Here is a 19,748-nt window from a genome sequence, read left to right as displayed (position 1 = left end):
TGTGTCGAAAGTTGTCATCTTTCTATTGGCAACGCTCGACTAATTTCAAGCCACATCGGGACTCATAAATCATGAGCTATGCGGCGAATGCCGTTGAACTAACTAGATGTTTTGTACACAAAACAATAATGACTAGAATGAAGATTAATTACATAGTAAAAAAGTACTTATTTTGAATGCTGTATGCAAAAATCCCGCATCACGACTCACAAGACTTCCAAATCGACATAAACGTGTAATAAATACACTTTTGTGTACCAGACACACAGAAAATGTAGAAAAAGAACATACCCTTATAATAAATTTAACACAAACGACCACATTTTTGACGTGTCAATAACACATGTCGTAACATTGTCGATTGCTTGGCACCTAAGCGTGTATTTTTTCATTTGTTCCCAATACAAGGGTGAAAACGATCCGGTCTAATCCTATCACTAGGACTGCCTCGTCGATGCTCTCACCAATACTGATATACCCACCGGACTTGTCCAATTGCAGGTAACATTCACTATTTTATAAATGCACCAAATTTGATGTTCAAAATTCATAGAATACTGTATTTTTTCGGACAAAATTATGCAATTTTTTTGTTGAAATCATTTACTTCTTGCTATACTATATTCTTCTTGGAGTATTCATATTCATCACCGAACAATATTTATGTCAATGTATGTGCACGAAATACAAATCTATTTATTGCATAAAAATGCATAAAAGCATGAAAAATAAGGTTAAAGTATAATCTTAAGGTTTAGAATAAGTACTTGTATAAAGTCAAGAGTAAAATATTGCATTCTATGAAATCACATCTATAGACGCTATTAATTACGAACAAATAGCGCACACGCTTCTTTAGTATTCATTAATTTTTATATCTCAAGTTGCTACAAAGAAAAATGAACTTTAATACGTATTTATCAAAGTATACAACGTTTCACAATAAGCTGCGCAACAATGCGCAATTTTGCGCAAACATTTTTCTTGAAAGCAACTTGAGTTCAAATTACTTCAGAAACAAATCTGTTTTGTTAATGTTTTTGCGTTATTAAAGTGAAAATATCATGCAAATATATCTTGAATCGTTTACAAATTAGGGCAAATAATACCAATCTGTAGTTTTTGTTCCTAAATCGATCTAATCCAACTCAGATTTCGTGTAAACGCTCTATCATTGAATACTAACGCTTATTGTAATGGAAACTAACAACTATTGTATTATATCCCAACTGTATACAACTTGATCTGTGGTATATTTAACATACAGGTCCAATGTTATGTAACAATTTAACCACGTAAATGGTATATTGTGTGATAATCAACGTATTTTCCGTGCGTAAATAAGCTCGTATGAAAACGCGCGTTAACGCGCTTGCTACAAGGTCCTTTTTTGAAGAACATCTATCACTGTTATAATATGTAATTAAAATCTTACATGTTATTAGCAAAATGAATTATTGACTTCAAATATTTACGCATTTGTTTTGTACTACTTAAAGTATTGGAGAGCTTATAAACATCTCAATTTATTTCTTTTTACAAGAGCAGTTATTTACGTGCCGAAAATTGCCATTACAAAGCCAACCTTACTGCTATTGAAAGAAGGGTCTTTCAAAGCTTCATAGATGGTTTAAATAAATATAATTATATTAACGTGTTAGTAAATGTACTGATAATATTTTAGTACTATGCCCAACACACCGTCTACTGATGAAATGGACGGCAGCGATACTTTATTGAATCGCAGAAGTTCGTCGGGAGGGCTCTTGTCGCCTGAGGTGAGTTTTTGAATTTATTCATATACTAAGTTGGTTTAGTTTCCAGCGGGATTCTTTCGTACAATGTCTCAAGACATACAAACTTACGAAGTTTTATTATCGCGTTCAGTTTTATCACACCTATTACATTTCCATAGCCGGTAAACGAGCAGACGGACCACCTGATAGTAAGCAATCGCCGCCGCCCATGGACACTCGAAACACCAGAGGTGTTACAAGTGCGTTGCTGACCTTTTGGGGGTTAGGAATTTAAGAGTTGTTGGGGAATCGGGGATTGGGAAAAATGGGAAGGGGGGTAATTGGGCCTCTGGTAATCTCACTCACACAACGCAAGCGGTGTTTCACGTCGGTTTTCCATGAGGCCGTGACGGCCAATTGGCTAGCTGATATAATTATATTGACTACCACGATAACCATTGACTGCCTTATTGGTCGAGAAGTCATAAGCGTGTTTACCGAGCAAGGAGCAAGCAAGGATTCAATTTAGTTACAAGGGTTCGATTCTCTGTACAAGTACGGCATTCCTCAATAGACTCACCACCTATCGCACAGGATTTATGGCATAGCTGTACCTCTTCCAACAAAGAGTTTCCATACATGTTCTAACATCATACATAAAGTACCAATGATTCAATGAGTTCCTGTTCTCAGGTGGACATGCCAAACGTGCCCCGTTGTTCTATAGACGGGCCGGAACACGACGGTTTCTACTTACTAAAGAAGGACTCACAGCGGAGACTAACTCTCTCTCGCGTGTTAGAGCAGGACAGCGAGAAAATATGCTCAAAATGGATGCTCAGTATACACCAGGACTTTGGAACTACTGTTTTGACTATGGTAATGTATTAATTCAGTTTAATTATAGTAATAATTTACCTTTTACGGCTTATATAACTGTTTGACGAGGTAACTCGACTAATTTCAAGCCACACTCGGGTCTTATAATCAAAAATAACAAAATTAATCATTTGCAGTATGAAAAGAGAATAAATGAAAGTTTGTACCTCCAGTATTTCGTAATCCTTTACGAAACATATTATAGATGTGAGGTTTGTGGTTACTATTTTGTTCTAAAATACTACGTATTATAAGCCGCCATCATCTATTAGTGTTGCGACATTAGTTGCTTGCTACTATAGTGATGTAAAACATTGTACATCACATCCCGCTTAGCTAAAAATGACTGATAAATCATACCCTTTTCTTTTACCTAAACATCTCAATATATTTTTACAGAATCACCTAGAAATGCTACGCTGTGCCCTCAAAGAATATATAATGGATCAGAACAGGAGTGTGATAGAGCAAGCAATAATAACTTTGAAAGAAGAATTGGACTTTGACTCGAATGCTATCAATGAGTTACACTCAGCCATATATATGTTCCAAGAAGCTGTGAATGCTGTGTTGAGGATGCATAGTATTAAACCTCATTGGATGTTTGCTTTAGACAATTTGGTGAGGAACGCTGTTCAAGCTGCCATCACTGTTTTGTCGCCAGGTGAGTTTTGCTAGGAATTTTGCCTCAATTAAAGTTCTTAAGAAAATATGTCAAAAGAAATGTACAAAAGTGGACTCACTCTCATACATTTTTGTCCATTATCTTTTCTGTTTTTTCTGCTAATAGTTTCAGTTATAATGTTGTCAGTATTTCTAAAACAATAGAAAAGGATAAATGAAGGAAACTTTATATGTATATTTTAATAGTTAGATTGGTTGCCCATTCTTAATGGTTACTGTAGTACAAAATAAAATAATATTTATCGGTGGTTAGGGATCCAAAGACAGAAAACTCATTATATATGCCGTTTTGACGAGAACTGCCAGTCTCCTTAGGTGGTTGTCGAAGTTATTGAGTATTAACCCATTAGCTTAAACGACTATCGGTACAATGATAGCCGAATCCACATTCCATGTGTCGACAAAGTCAAGCCTTGTGAGCTAAGTCAAGATATTATTGGGTTAGGTACCACAATTGTTTATTACAGTACATTTAATAACTGGTATATGTATCTCGTAGAGCTGGGAGCCAACCTGGCGGGGCAGGAGGGGCGGCGCAGCGGCGTGGCGGCGGCCGACACGTCCCCGTCCGCGCTGTCCTCCACCAACTCCGCAAGGGACACGCACGCACTGCACGCGCTCAGGCACGAGAACCACAAGTCAGTATCAATACTATTTTTTTTTTTTATGAAACATGTAATCGAGCAGTCGTATTACCTGATGGTAAGCAATCGCCGCCGCCCATGGACACTTGAAATACCAGAGGCTTTACAAGTGCGTTACCGGCTTTTTGGTAGTTAGGAATTTAAGGGTTGTTGTTCGGGAATGGGGATGGGGAAGATTGGGAAGGGGGGAATTGGGCCTCCGGTAACCTCACTCACACAACGAAACACAACGCAAGCGTTGTTTCACGTCGGTTTTCTGAGAGGCCGTGGTATCACTCCGGTCGAGCCGGCCCATTCGTGCCGAAGCATGGCTCTCCCACACTTAAAACTACTACTAACTGTTTAATGAAAAATACGGCTTACGTAAACCATTCGAGGATAGCTCTACTAGTTTCAAGTCGCACCGGGACTCTTATTCATGATCAGTAATCAGTATGCGCGGTGTGGTGGCTTGTTTACATAAGTAAGCCGTATTTCGAATTAATTCAGTATGTCTCACGATTGATATATTTTATTTGTGTTATATTAAACCGCAATTGTTAGGTACAAATTGCTCAACATTTGATTTCCATTACAGATTACTTCAGGAGCTTATAGAGAGTTATCAACTGAACCAGACTCTTCTGCGGCAAGTACTAGAAGAACAAAAATCACAAATGATGATATTCAAAGAGTTCGTTGAAAAGAAATCTCGGTAAGTTATAAAATTTATTAAACAGCACGTGTTAGAGTGTTAGACACAACCTCTCGTTTAAAAAAAAAACTATTTTTGTACGTTACGCCATGTTTTCCTATGTCACACAGCACGTCCCACCCAGATTAGTACCCTTAGTACGATTTGTTCTACGTATAACGAGATTGAAACGATATCGCTGTGATGGGTTGGTTCATTCACCGGCAAAAGTAAATATAAAGTAAACTCATACTAAATGTAGTGGAATAACATTTTGTCTTTATCTTTGTCTTCAAAAACATGGACCTGTGATACTTATTGTTTAAAAATGAAAATTTTCCTTTGAAAAGGGCGGGAGATTATAACCAGTATTAGGAACCTCAGTAACATGGTGATACAACAACACAAGCGTTGTTTCACGCTGGTTTTCTATGAGGCCGTAGGGCCGTAGTATCACTTCGGTCGTGTCCCCATTCGACCCGAAGGGTAGCTTTCCCACGCGTGTATTAATAGTTCAAAATTTCTTTCACAGTAGTTGTACTCCAGAAGTGTTTGTGAGTCAGAGTGACTCTGCAGTGGACACTGGCGACGGCAGTGACTGTGTGGACGAGGGCGAAGCCCTGAGACTCCGCGAGTGGGTCGCCGCCCGAGGATTACCTTCAGCCGTCACCAACGCACTGCTCAGCCACTGCTACGTACTGACTGATCTACTACAACACGCGCAAAGGGAGGATATTGCGAAACTTAATCTCAAGTATGTATATTTTCAATAATATATTCGAAATTATAAATAAATTGATGATTAGGGTTTATTTAGATTATATTTGTATTCCTACTTAAGACAACTACTTGATGTGGTTGTCCGATTACTTTCGTACATAACCGGAGCCCTTAAACTTGAACAGCGTATGCGACGATAACTCATAATTTGAAAAAAATCAAACGGAATACCCTGTCCGTAAAATAGTATGGTTATCTCACATCAAGTATAAACTCTCACTATTAAAACAGTGGATGTCTTGTGGCTAATATTTTTAGTGGATGTATCTGCACTACCTTATCTATTATACTATATATAGGTACTAATAAATGGTGATAAATTAAAAACTCACTAAACTAACCATACAAAATTCAACAGAGGTGGAATCGAGCTGCGATTATGGCGAGCGATCCAGGAACATCGACTACACAACAGCCCGCCCCCCCTGCGGCGCAGTAGCAGCACGGAGCCGGACGACGACGGCCCCCTACTTCTAGTAGAGGGCCGCGCCCGCCCGCGCCGCGCCGTGTCCACCGCCTCGGCCTGCTCCAGTAACCCCACCATCGTCATCCGCGACCAAGTCAACGGAGACGATTCCGTTTCCCCCTACTATGGGGATGCCGGCCTCAACCTTTGACTACTGCGCGGGTGGTGCACTCTGCAATAAGGAACTCTACAACGGCCAGTGTTACACAACCTTCTACATATTCTAGAACCTTCTATAATAAATATATAGAATCTGATACCACCTAGACCTTCGATACTTACTAGTATCAATGTTTTAAAAAACTCCGCGTTTAATTACCTACCACCGATTAAGCCTCTTCGCCCACGACGCCGTATTGTAAGCATATAAGCAATGTTCTATAAATAATCAGAATAAATCAAAAATCAGAATGAATATGAATGAATAAAAGAATAAAGATATTATACTCATTAGGTACAGAAGTAATAGCGATGGTTTACTATAGATTTAGCTGAGAACATTAAAAATAATGAAAACTAAATGTTCTAAGACCGATACAGTAGTTGCCTAATAGTCACATTCTAATTTGCCTAATAGTTACGGTCACCATCAATCTTAATTTTTTGTCTTTATAAAAAAAATAGTTTGTTTTACGCTCGAGAGCTTTTTTGGGGGAGTTCTCCCACCTTGGGCGAGGCCAGAGGGATTGTCAAGACTTATTGACTAAAAATCACCCCGTTCCTACACCTGCTTTTCGAGCCGGAGCCCCGGTAACCTGCGCAATTCGCAGCTCGGGGTCGGTACGCTCGAAAGCATTGTGGTTGAGAGGTACAGGTTTCGTCAGAAAGGATTACATTTCAATTCGTTGCTCTTTGTCAATGGTGGTAATTAAAACGCTTAAATGTTGCATATTAGAATGCTCAATAGTAAATACTTTCTAAACTGGTCGTTATTGGTTGTGTTGATAAAGTGATAAGCAATTTTGAGACAATATCATACCTTTACGGATTATTTGAGTGATTTCTTATTTAATTGTGTTCATTAATAGTGAAAAAACGTCACAAATTTTGGAATAAATGGTCCTAACTAGCATGGTGTAGATGTAATAACAAAATGTAGTTGAATTTTTTAAATAACATAATTTATTATTCGTTCAGTTTTTGAATAACACAGTTGTTTGTTTATTCAATGTTGAATAACATAGCTATTCAATCGTTTGATGTTGAATAACGTAGTTGGACTAAAATTGCTGTTGCTTTTAAAACAATAACACCGCTTGAGGCCGAGAGTGTGTCATCCGAATAACTATTTTGTAAATATAAATAGGTTTGTATTTATTATTACTAAAAGGCAGAAGGATATCGTTAAATCCTTAGCAAGTAAATTAATCAATTTGTCTCTAAAAAACGACTATTTGATGTAAAAAAATAATGCTACATACTTTTCTCCTCACTCGCTGCTAAGCTAAAATTGCCCTTAATACCGATGTAATAAGGTCCACCAACGATATCCTTCGCCCTACATATAACTAGTCCCTGTAAATACTATAGGAATGTTTGTAAGCATAATACATTAAGTTACACTGTAAACGAAACAATGTTCTTAGTTCACAAAAATATTTTGTATGGTGCTAACGCGTTGTGATGGTATTGTAGTGAAAAAGTGCCTTTATACGCTTGCGCGCTAACCAACCTATACGTACATATTATAAATATGTCTTTAAATACATTAATAATACGACGATAAAGGATTTTTAAAGAAAATCTTTTTTATGTACACCCTTTTTTGAGGGGGAATATCACCCAATAACTTCTCACGCCCTGGGCGAGATAAGAGGGAGTGTCAGACTTTTATTGACTAAAAACCACCCCGTTCTTACTCCTACTTTTTGAGCCGGAGCCCCGGTAAACCCGCTAGGTAGTCCGCAGCTCCAGATCAGGCATCAGCGCCATACGCACGGGTCTGGTACTGGTCGGGCGGAGAGCCACCCTTGCTCGCTTTATGTACCTTGTATACCGAACGACATAGAATGACAGTCGATTAAGGCAGTTTTTAATAAGAACTGTATGTCTAAACAATATAAGATTCAAAATACCGTAACAATAGGTTACGACGACATAACAATATTATTGCCATGACTATTAAAACGATTTTTTGATAAATCTAGGACTTACAGACCGACAAAAAATGGAAAGGAAATTAAATATGGCTGCTATGTACATAGGCACGCCTGCTTTTTACAGTTTGTTCTTTTGAGAGCTACCGTTTTTGCACACCAGAGGGCACTAATGTAGATCAAGGTCCTGTTTGTCCAGTAGAGAATTATCTTTGTTAAGTGTCAAACTAAATTGAACCTTATGATATGTTAGTGTCATTTGATGAGCACAAAAACGTTAGCCCTTATTACCAACACATTAGTGTTGAAATTACTAAATCATTGTTTAGCAAGCTTCAAGCTTCGCTGCTTATATAAGCAAACATATAAAGTATACAATACTTTAAGATATATAATTATAGTTCATTATAAGACGCTATATCTTTTGAGTGCCATACATACATATTTTCTTATTATTAAAAAAAACTTTGTATATTTTCTTAATATTAATATTTACTGTTAATAACTAAAGATTTTATTAAAACGTATGAAATAATGAACGTGATCTGAAAAGCTTAAAATAAATATAATTCAGAGTTAATTATATTTTTAGTATTACTAAGATATTGGTCGGTAATAAATAAATACTGTAAGGTGTTATAGTAGTAATAAAAATTGTGTTTTTCATTAAAAAAATAGTTTAAAAAGTGTTCTCTGCAAGATTAATATTTTCAAAATTGTAATATAACGGCCTAACATAGCCTTATAAAATGTCTAATTCAATATAATTTCTTGCTATTGCTGATAGCAATTTAACAATACTCAGTAATACTGTTGTGAAGTACAAATATAATAACATTACGTGAATTAGATCCTATATGCAGTAAAGGTGTAACTAAACTCACATATTTTATGATATCTCGATATTATCGGTACCTTTCGATTTCGTTAAACGTAAAATAAACTCGTACTAAGCCCTTTGTTATCGTTTTTATTTAATTCTCTAAACATCAATATTCTACAACATTTAATAAAAGCTCGATAATTAATCGTAAAAATATCGCTATTTAAATAAAGTGTTGCTATAGGTGTGCCTATAGCACATTCAATTAATTAGGTAACATAGTTAGGAGTTGTAAAAATGAAATGACTATACTTTATAGATGTGCAAATAATTAAATTACTTGTCTACAGTTGGTTTACTGATAGTTATATATATATTAACTCTCTTTGAATTTAATCCTATTATGTAAAAATCCGACAATCCGATTTGACCGATTAATCGATATTATCGGTATACGTCAAGTTTAGTTGCACCTTTGTAAAAAAATGTTTACGCTTAGGCTGAACCCAATAAATATGAATTGTTAGTGTTGTAGACTTAAGTGTTATATCGTTAATTGGGTAGTTTCCTCAGTCAAATGTAAATAATTAATGATTTCGATTCTTTTCAATACAATAAAACATTAAAAAATAATCACACTTTCATTCATACATCTAATTTTTTATTTATTTAAGCTAATTTTCTCGAAGTAAGTCTGCTATTTGACGTAAAAATCGAATGACGTCATAAGGCATTATTTCTTAAAAAAATCAAAGCTAATAAAAGTTGTTGACGTTTCGAAAGAAAGTAGTGAATTTGACCAGTAGGAAACTAACCTATTTGAGCTAAACAGTAGAGAACTACTAAATTATAGCTTTAATAATATCATTAATTAATGTAGGCGTAGAACTGTTTTGTTTTGATATTCGCTGATTTTTTTTGTATTTACGTAAATAAGTTTGTAAATCATATTTGAAACGTCGCAATTGTATACCTTTTTTGATGCAGTGTTAAAATCTAATCAGAATGCGTTCTTCTTAACCATATATTTCAATAAAGAAATTTTTGTTTATGTAAAGATCTGTGTTTATGCACGACAGCTTTTCTGAAACATTAAAAAAGTAATACTTGTTCTTTTTACATTGTTTTTAAAACTGTTTCTTTCTATGCCATGTTTTCTTGTTTAAAACTCATATTTTCACACTTTTGTCGAACTTGTTCCCAGCAATTGTACACCAAAATCATGTCTACATAGTAAAATATTATTATTAAGTTGTAATACCCTTTTCAACTTTGTAAAAGTAACTAACTATGTACCTATTGTTAGGTAGAATCTACCCATATAATTTAATATTTCTTTGAGTAGCTAAATAATAAATGATTAATGATTTTTCTCTTGTTTTATTTTTATTAAAATACTTATAAAATTGTTTGAAATGGAACTGAATTTCCGCCCATCGCACGCGGTTTTGCTCGCGTGTTCAAAACCATATTTTTTTTGTACACCAAAACGGCTTACTCAGGAATCACGCCACCTATTGGTCTCAAGAACCAACAAAAACCAGTCTACATTAAAGTGTATATGTCTGCTAATAGATGTCGCTACCTTTCGCGTTTTTAAAAAACACATTTTATGATAAATTGTGATGGAAGATATAGCTAGGCGGTGAAAAGGTAAATGTAGATACCATTTATGGGAAAACTTTTAAGTTATCTATAGCAACAAGTTCTGGGTCTAATCTTTCTAAGTTACAGAGTTATGTGAATGATTTCACATATAAAAATATAAGTTCTTGTTACTGCTGCAAATATATGTTTTATAATGACCATACTAGGTAGCTCCTAAAATGCCAAAGAAATGTAAGAAAGTTTAAATTTCGCGGACTACCTTGAAGTATACACCACCTTAAACTCTCTACCCTTGTTTTCTTACTACCCAAGTGAGCACCTACATAACTAGTTAATTATTCATTACCTGAATCCGCGAATTGACTTTCACTTCGCAAAATTTAAATCGAAATATAATTAAATGTGAAACGGGGAGCTACGTATAAGATGTAGGCCCCCCCTTGGGACGTTCGAGACGTTCTCAAGGCAGTAATTCAGCCAATGTTTGCGGCTAACGTCTACTTCAATTTGCATATACGGAACGTATGGGATCCCTGCTTCTAATGGCATTTGTATTAGTTTGCTATACACACTGATTATTTCTTGAGACGTCTGATGTTAGTACCATGCTGACTGTACCTGCGATTTGATTTTGTATTATAGGAGTCGATTGGGGACTCGTAGGTGATAAATACAATGAGCTTTAACTTCAGTTATGCCTAATAGATATATCGTAATAAATTGCCTACAGATTCCATATGTAATTTGGCATAATAATATATTTGGGGTATCTATCCTATCTACTCGTATGTATCGTAAGTAACGGGAAAATCATCCAATGACTTCTTCCGCCATCATCATCACCAACTTACTAAAAACCACCCCATTCCTACTCATGCTTTTCGAGCTGGAGCCCCAGTCATTCTCGGTAGTCTGCAGCTCAAGAAATTTAAGGGCTATGGGCATTTTACACAAATAGGTAACAAACAACAGTTCAAAGTATAGTCGGGTTAACAATTTTATCTTATTTTAGATCGCAACTTTTAACCCTAGAGTAGGTAGATAATGATCAATAATAATTTAGCCATGTTTTTTCGAATCTGTAAATTATTACCTACTTTGGTCTATTACCTAAGTAATAAATTACAGATATTTAATGTGGCTATACATAGGTATAGCCACATTAAATACCGCCCCATTCTTAAAAACAAACTCAAAACTTCTTTGAGTTTAAACTTTTTTATTTTATTCATAAAACTTTTCCGAAGACAGGATAGATGTCTACTGATTCTACTCAATTAGTGATCCGTACTAATTATATAAGATATGCTTGAGACCGATTTGAATTTCAATCCGGCTCCCTACATCGTTGGTTGAAAGACCGCCAATGTTAATTTCATTAGACTCGCCCTAAGGCTTTCTGATGTAAATCGCACACTGATCTTGTTATTTCTTCTTCTATTCGCTTAGGAGTATTTTTGGACGTAATTTGCATAGAGCAATAAATAAGAAATGCAGTGAATTGCGCAAGGTGTCCCATTCCAATAGGTATGTGCGGAGTAAGTATAAGGATTTTCGAATGTTAAAATTCTCTGTAAGCTCGTAGTCTTCGATTGTGACGCTTGATTCTTGATACTAAAAGTATGCCCGAGTTTGTCAATTTCTAATTAATTTTAAGGATTTTTTAAGCTAAGATAGGTAAATTTTAGAGAGACGGTTCTCTCGTCGTCTAAATAGACTGAAGCCTTCCCGGTCTATAAAAATAATTTGACTATTCTTATATGGCAAATATTATAATGTAAAAAAATATAATATTATTACTCTCGGTCAGTCCTCTAGTGAAGCTATTTGCTTTCATAGATTATGTACAAAACGTTCTGATGTGAAACCACTACTAATAAAATGAAACAACTGAAGCTTCAACCTTGATAAAACATTCAACTACACCTAATTATCCTGAAATCAACTTTATTTACATTAGAATACAATTTATATTTGTTTTAAATGTATGTTTGGGTCCATTTGGAGTCTATAACAACACTATTAGCTGATTACAATAGAGCTGGCTGTATTGTTTGTTGACATAACGTATTGGTCACAAAGCGTGTAGTGTGGGGCCAGAGTTATCGATATATCGATAGTGCGTGTTTATCGAACGTTACACAGCATTAAACCGGACAACGGTTAGTTGTTTCAAACAATACAAGGCGCGCCCTTGATTTCACATTATATTCGTTCATTTACATACGTATAGACTAACGCGTTGGATAGAGATTTTGTGCAATTATTTCTATAAATAGCTCGTAGTTAGGTGTGTTTGTTAAAAGTTGTTGAGGGGAAGTTTGAATGCTAAGTACTTACCTACTTACATAGGTATTTAGAGCATAATAAGTACATATTCAGATATTGCATTACCTATTAATTCTTCCTTAAAATCCTTTATTCGACATTCGGTACCTATTACCATTATCTGCGCGTAAGTCTATAGATATAATAGCTTTTGCCCGCGACTTCGTTCGCGTGGAATAGTGACTTCCGGCAAATTTTTGGTTTTAACCACATAGTTCCCATAGCTATAGGCTGATGATGATGATGAGTTCCCGATCTCGCGGGATCTTTTCAAAAATGAGATGTGGAAGATATTCCAGGGAACTCTTCAAAAATCAACATAATGAGCTCTGCGTTTGAATTTAATAGATGTATACTCACTTAGGGCATTGAAAAAATAGTTTAAAAACGGACTTTAACTAAAGAAATATTATAATCTTTCCGAACTTAAGATGAAAACTAAATTAAAACTAAAGAAAGCTACGAATTACGAATTTATAACAATTAAAAAAGAAATTATTTTAGATACTATCCTTTATGCTATAATAACCAAGCTTAAACTAAATAATTTAAAACAAAAGACTTAAATCTAATCTAATTAATTTATAAATTAGACTTACAATTTTATTAAAAAAACTAACTACAGTAACTACTAATAATCGATATCAAACTAAACCTACGTTAAAAAGTTTAACCAGAAAACCAGGAAAACCCAACAAATAAACTTATTAATTGACAAATACAACGAAACCAATTTAGAATATACGAAACAGCAGGACCACTACAGACAAATAATCATACGACTGATAATACACATTTTCTACAATAGTACCGAAGCGCTCGGCCGATACCCAACCAAATAATTGTAACAAAACCATAGCGCGATCTATTTCGATCCCAACGCCATCTATCGAGGATAAAGACAACTTGGATTATTTATTTATACTCCGTTCGGGCATTTTCTTTGTACTAAAAGTTTAATTATATTGATATAATTTTTTTCATACCTTTTTACTATTTGTTAACTTTTTTCGATGAATTAAAACAATAACATGAACCGAAGTCGTGTAACGATCGACATAGAATTATCTATACTCCGTTAGAGCGTTTTCTTTGTACTAAAAGTTGTATTATGTTATATTTTTCATTGCTTTTTACTATTTTGTAAAAACAAATTTCCAATGAATTAAAACAATAACATGAACTGAACAATTGTAATTACACCATTGCGCGATCAACGCCATCTATCTACGGAGTATAGGAACAGCCCGACATTGTTCAATTCCGTACTATAAGTACGAAATTGAACAATAGATGGCGCTGTATGTCCGGAACAAATTTATTTTTTATTTTATTTTTTTTATTTTTATTTTATTTTTATTTTATTTTTATTTTATTTTTATTTTATTTTTATTTTATTTTTATTTTATTTTTATTTTATTTTTATTTTATTTTTATTTTATTTTTATTTTATTTTTATTTTATTTTTATTTTATTTTTATTTTATTTTTATTTTATTTTTATTTTATTTTTATTTTATTTTTATTTTATTTTTATTTTATTTTTATTTTATTTTTATTTTATTTTTATTTTATTTTTATTTTATTTTTATTTTATTTTTATTTTATTTTTATTTTATTTTTATTTTATTTTTATTTTATTTTTATTTTATTTTTATTTTATTTTTATTTTATTTTTATTTTATTTTTATTTTATTTTTATTTTATTTTTATTTTATTTTTATTTTATTTTTATTTTATTTTTATTTTTATTTTTATTTTTATTTTTATTTTTATTTATTTTTATTTTTATTTTATTTTTATTTTTATTTTTATTTTTATTTTATTTTTATTATATTTTATTTTATTTTTATTTTTATTTTTATTTTTATTTTATTTTATTTTTATTTTTATTTTTATTTTTATTTTTATTTTTATTTTATTTTTATTTTATTTTTATTTTTATTTTTATTTTATTTTTATTTTATTTTTATTTTATTTTTTGATTTTTGAAATAAAAATATATCTATGTCCTTTCTAAGGTTCTAAACTATATCTGTACCAAATTTCAACCAAATCCGTCAAATAGTTGCGGAGATTAATGGTATAAGCATAGAATGTTCGACGTGATTCTTTAATTTGACATAACTTTTTTATTTATGAACCGATTGACATGAAACAAACACTAAATGTAAATTTAAGCATCCCACAATATATTCGTGAAAACCGCATCCAACTCGGATCAGCCGTTTCTGAGATTAGCGCGCACAGACGAACAGACAAACAGACAAACAGACAAACAGACAAACAGACAAACAGACAAACAGACAAACAGACAAAAAAAAGTTAATTACATTTTTGGGTTCGACATCGACATAACAATAACCCCTGCTATTTTTTTTATTTTTATTTTCAATGTACAGACAGCACTTTTCTACGATTTTATTATATGTATAGATGTCTCAATAAAAATAATACAAAATAAAAAAATAACATCTCATTTAAGGAAACATCGATTTTTAAAAATACTAGTCCGAATATTTTAAAATAGAATACCTGTGTAGATATGCATCGATAGCACATTTATAAATGTGTTTAAGATCATGTTTGGCGACACGTGCCCGCTGCAGTGAACACTTTACTTTATCCCCCAGAGAGGCAAGAATCGCAATCCATAGATCGCAGCGACAGACGTTGCTACCACGTGTTGAGAGGTCTTAGATAATATAATATAAAAGCTTTCAAGAGAATAGCGCTTCACGGCGTGTCTGAAGTATCAATTCAGCTTGTAAGACTACCTCTAGTATGTTCCAGACCTCTGATGGCTGTATTGGAAAATTGCTACGGAGCGCTTCGCTACCGAGCGAAATCTCCAAGGAGTTGATTTTTATTAAAACTTTATAAAAGACGTACTTGATCATGCACGTAGCGATTACATTACACGTTATGTTATCGCTATTATTAAAAATAGTGTTTGCGAGGAAAGTTTACAATTTTCAAGTTTTCTTTTATAGTGAGGAGCGGATAGGGTGATATCGTTAAACATAAAAGATGTTTTCCGAGCCGGTGGCTCGCGCCGAGGCATCGTAAGAATGCGTGCCGACTGCCTTGTGATATTTTATCACAGATATAAAGGAACTTAGGGATTCCTCTGTTTGTTTGAACAAACGACTAACAAATACGTTGCGGAAATGCAAACTCGCTTTTATTTATCAACATAAACAATTCAAAGGAATACCGACCTTTTGAGGTAAAGACGGTAATAGTTACATTCGCCAAATAAATCGGCAATTCGCTGAATTCATTCGAGTGCTTTGAAATGCACAAAGGAAAAACAACGCTAGTAGTAAGTGCGTTCAGCAAAACGTCTCGTTGCACTTTTTGTAAGTAAGTGGAGTATAATAAATATTTGTTTTGAATGTAGTGTGCATAGCATACGGTGGGGAAGCCGGCGGGTATTTGCATATTGGCAACGCAAGCTGTCTTAATTTTGTCGTAATATGTGGCGGGGTCGAGACTGTGCCGACTACTCCCCGCTACACAATCAGAGGGTGTGGCGCCCACATGTTGCTGTAACAATGCAATTTATTGTTTCAATCTGTGTACACGTTGAAATTAGAATGACATGAATATTGGATGCGTACAAATGTAATAATTTGGATGGAAATTTACGTTGCCTTTATGAATTCACGAGTAGCGCAGCTATGTAATTAAAGCGCACGCCACACTATACGCACCTGTATATGTTTACTGTCTGCCAGCCAATCGAGGCTGGAATATTGTCGGAGTGAATGACGGTTCAGCGTCTACCTATGTGTCTTTATGAATGATGAAATGCCAGTGACAAAAGCTGGTACGACTGGCCCCAGCATCAAGTTGGCACAATAGCCGGCCGGAGCAATGTCCTGGTGCACCCTTTGTACGTAACGTCGGCACTAATACAGTTAGATTTCTCTCTTTGCGTTCCTATAAAACATTGAAAACGTTTTATGATGAAAATTCTCTCTATTTAAAGGAGAGATTGTTCGCATAAGTGTCCTCGAGAGGCCAAAACACCGAGTTTCAGATGCAATAAAAATACCAGCGGAGGGTCAATCAGGTTAAGTGTTTTGTCCGGCGACTCGCGTCTGCCGAAATAATATATTTTATACGAGGTTTATATTTGAGTGAATGAAGAAATTGTTGGGATTATGTTCGTGCTTGGTGCGTGGTGGGCGCGATGCGCGGTGGTATTCTACTCGCAAGCCCTACCAGCATTCCAATCTCGGGCGAAATAAAAGGAATTTACTAAAAAATCTGTTTCGATTACGTGGACTTATTTTATGAAGTTCCACCTGCAGTTTTTGCTATGATAGGAATGATAGACGCTCGTGATCTGTAATCACAAACTATATTGAGAATTTCCCTCGCTACAACATCGTTCAGAGCGACGAGATGCACGTAAAATAAATTCAACACCTGCTATCCCGCGATTCACTTTTAGATTTTTTCCTTTTTACATTATTTTTGCTCTTCATCGTGAAAATTTCTTTCGTGTAATTTCTGTTTCTGTAGATTGTAGAAAGAACTTCATAGGATTTTTCAAAGATTTTGTGAACAAAAATCTACATGATTTTTTTATTTCACCTATTTGTGTAGTAGTCGCGTCACCAGATTGTATTGAATTCTTTAGTCCTTTAGTCCTAGTAAAGACCTCAGTCCAGTATTTTTTTGAGGATGTAAAATCATCCAATGACTTCTGCCGCTTTCGGTGAGGGGAGAGCGAGTGTCAGACACTTACTTACTAAAAACCACTACACTACTTATAAAGAAAAGATGAAAATAATTGTAACATTAGACTTACAATAGTAATTTCGACCTCAGTTTACCACACCTCTTCTCACTCACTTTGAAATAAAACAATATTAATACTTTCTCAGTACAAAACCCTTGAAAATACCGAAATACACGTATTAGTTTTAGGTTCAAAAGTAACTCGAGTAGGTTCAAGTTGCAATTCGAACTCTCCAAAAGCCTTAAGTTCGACAACTTAATCGATCTTCAAACTCGTAATAAGTTCTTAAGCACGTTGTTAAAACTTTGTGGAAAAATCATGTGACGTTTCGTACTTGACTATATTAAACTTGTTTTAAAAATAATCTTTGCTCCGTATTAGGATTTTCTCCTGTGTCGTGGGTGCGTTTACAAACATATAATTTCACATACACATCACACCCAGACCCGGAATAACAATTTGTCACATTTCTAAAGAGTTGCTCCGAGCGGGAACCAAATCGCGACACGTTGCGCGGCAACTAATAACCCAACCGAGTAGTCTACTTATCTTCTTAGATTTTACTGCAGAGACCACCAATAGATCGGGCAAAGTAGCCCGATCCGTGAATCGAACTTGTTCGTCATTTCCCATTCTTATTTTCCAAGAAGAGTGGAAGGTTCTTTTGGACGTCAAACAAAATAAAAATGTGTCAGTCTGTCGGTCAGCCCTCCAACATGAAATGTACTTACGTAGGTATACCTAATTGTTTATACTTAAGTGCTATATCTACAACATATAGTTGCTATACGAGTTTAACTACCTAAAAGCATCTTAGCATTGTCTCTCTGCTCTTAAAAGGATCAAAATGTTTTATTTATAAAACTTGAACACACCCTCGGGCTGCAAAATTCTTGAACTCTCGTCTCGTGTTCGGAGAAAATTATCTATGTACATAGGTACCTTTGCAATTTGCGAGAAAATTCCATACTTAACATTCTTATAATGAAGTGGAAAATGAGTTATTAATTTTTCCATTAAGTACTTCATTAAGGCTATGACTTGCTTTTACCTGTGACGTTACGTTTACTTTGTTCGAGTAAATCTTATTCTACAGATTGTATAATTGTATTCATATAATCTATAAATCAATCACACTAATATTATAAAAGAGAAAGTCTGTTTGTTTGGATGTCAGTTATGCTGAAACTACTCAACGAATTTTTATGAATTTTGGAATAGTTACAGCTCATGTCTAGTATGAGCTGACTTAGGTAACAGGATATCTTTTATTCCACAGGAACGCATGCAAAGCCACTGGCAGAAGTTAGTCAGACATAAGATAGAGACTATTTACCCAGATTTTTCCAGTAATTTTCACATATAGATTAGATTTTTTTGTCTTTCCTGTCACGTAAGAATCTACTGTGAATTATACCTACTTCGACGTGTAATACTTTGACACTTCAATACTCAGTAATTTCATTAATACCTTAATTGATGCAAAATATTTTTTTTTATGACCGTAGTAATCGCGAGTGTGTCGCTACCATTGCACCAAGTTATTACATGAAGAGGAGAGCAGGGAGACTCGACTAATTGGAAATACATGAGAATTTGCATTTTACTTTGTCTCTCGATCTCGCGACAGAGAAACGTTTCAGAATCCCTTTGTCGCCGTCGAGTGCAACCTTCGTTGAGACTGTCGTATTTATTTATTTATTCGACAGTTTAATATTTCATGAGCACCTTGAGTTATTTATAATAAAGTTCATTTTTGTTTGTTTATTTTTAGTTTTGATTGATTATTCTTGTGCAGCGCTGTCTCTGAAATAATGGATTAAGTATTCGTATTTGTGTGGGAATGTCGTTTGAAATGTGACGTAGTTTAAAACAAATTAATGTCTAGTATTGTTTATAATAGTATTCTGATGTCTGTTTAGTTTACATGGAGTGTGCACAATATGTTTTTGTTTCGTTATGGAATTAATAGGGAAAGGACAATGCCAGAAACTCTATAGAGCTTTGCCCGACCAAAAAAAATAAAGTTTACAGGCATGCCAAATGTAGCATTCTTTTGCTGCTCTAGTACTGCGTTTCATTCGAGTATCCTTAGTCCAATAGTTCTAGTTCTTTGAAACTATTAATATATAATAGTTTAATTTGCCGATAATGTACACAAAGCCACAGTAATAAGTATACACCCAACATAACTATAACTATGCAATACCTTTACATGTGTGGGTAATTTTATAGTAATGTGCATAAAAACAAACGTAATAGCCAAACGCCTATTACGC

At 34.3% G+C, this 19,748-nt stretch overlaps 1 protein-coding gene across 5 annotated transcripts in view; it reads left to right on the top strand.

Annotated features, from left to right (window-relative positions):
• The window catches only part of LOC118265171 (mitogen-activated protein kinase kinase kinase 15), a 32,830-nt gene extending 22,680 nt beyond the window's left edge, over nt 1–10,150 (top strand). For 2 of the 5 annotated variants that reach the window (XM_035577895.2, XM_035577897.2), the window contains exons 18-25: nt 409–501; nt 1,685–1,778; nt 2,430–2,615; nt 3,015–3,279; nt 3,799–3,937; nt 4,521–4,637; nt 5,149–5,370; nt 5,755–10,150. In XM_035577895.2, coding sequence (XP_035433788.2) covers nt 409–501; nt 1,685–1,778; nt 2,430–2,615; nt 3,015–3,279; nt 3,799–3,937; nt 4,521–4,637; nt 5,149–5,370; nt 5,755–6,013 — 1,375 coding nt within the window. In that variant the 3' untranslated portion in view covers nt 6,014–10,150. The remainder of the gene's footprint in view (nt 1–408; nt 502–1,684; nt 1,779–2,429; nt 2,616–3,014; nt 3,280–3,798; nt 3,938–4,520; nt 4,638–5,148; nt 5,371–5,754) is intronic. The other 3 variants (XM_035577898.2, XM_035577900.2, XM_035577896.2) reach the window with 2 other exon arrangements.
• Nucleotides 10,151–19,748: the final 9,598 nt, after the last annotated feature.

This window comes from Spodoptera frugiperda, chromosome 28, assembly GCF_023101765.2.
Source record: "Spodoptera frugiperda isolate SF20-4 chromosome 28, AGI-APGP_CSIRO_Sfru_2.0, whole genome shotgun sequence".
Classification (NCBI taxonomy): Eukaryota; Metazoa; Arthropoda; class Insecta; order Lepidoptera; family Noctuidae; genus Spodoptera; species Spodoptera frugiperda.
This window is presented reverse-complemented; position numbering and strand designations above follow the sequence as displayed.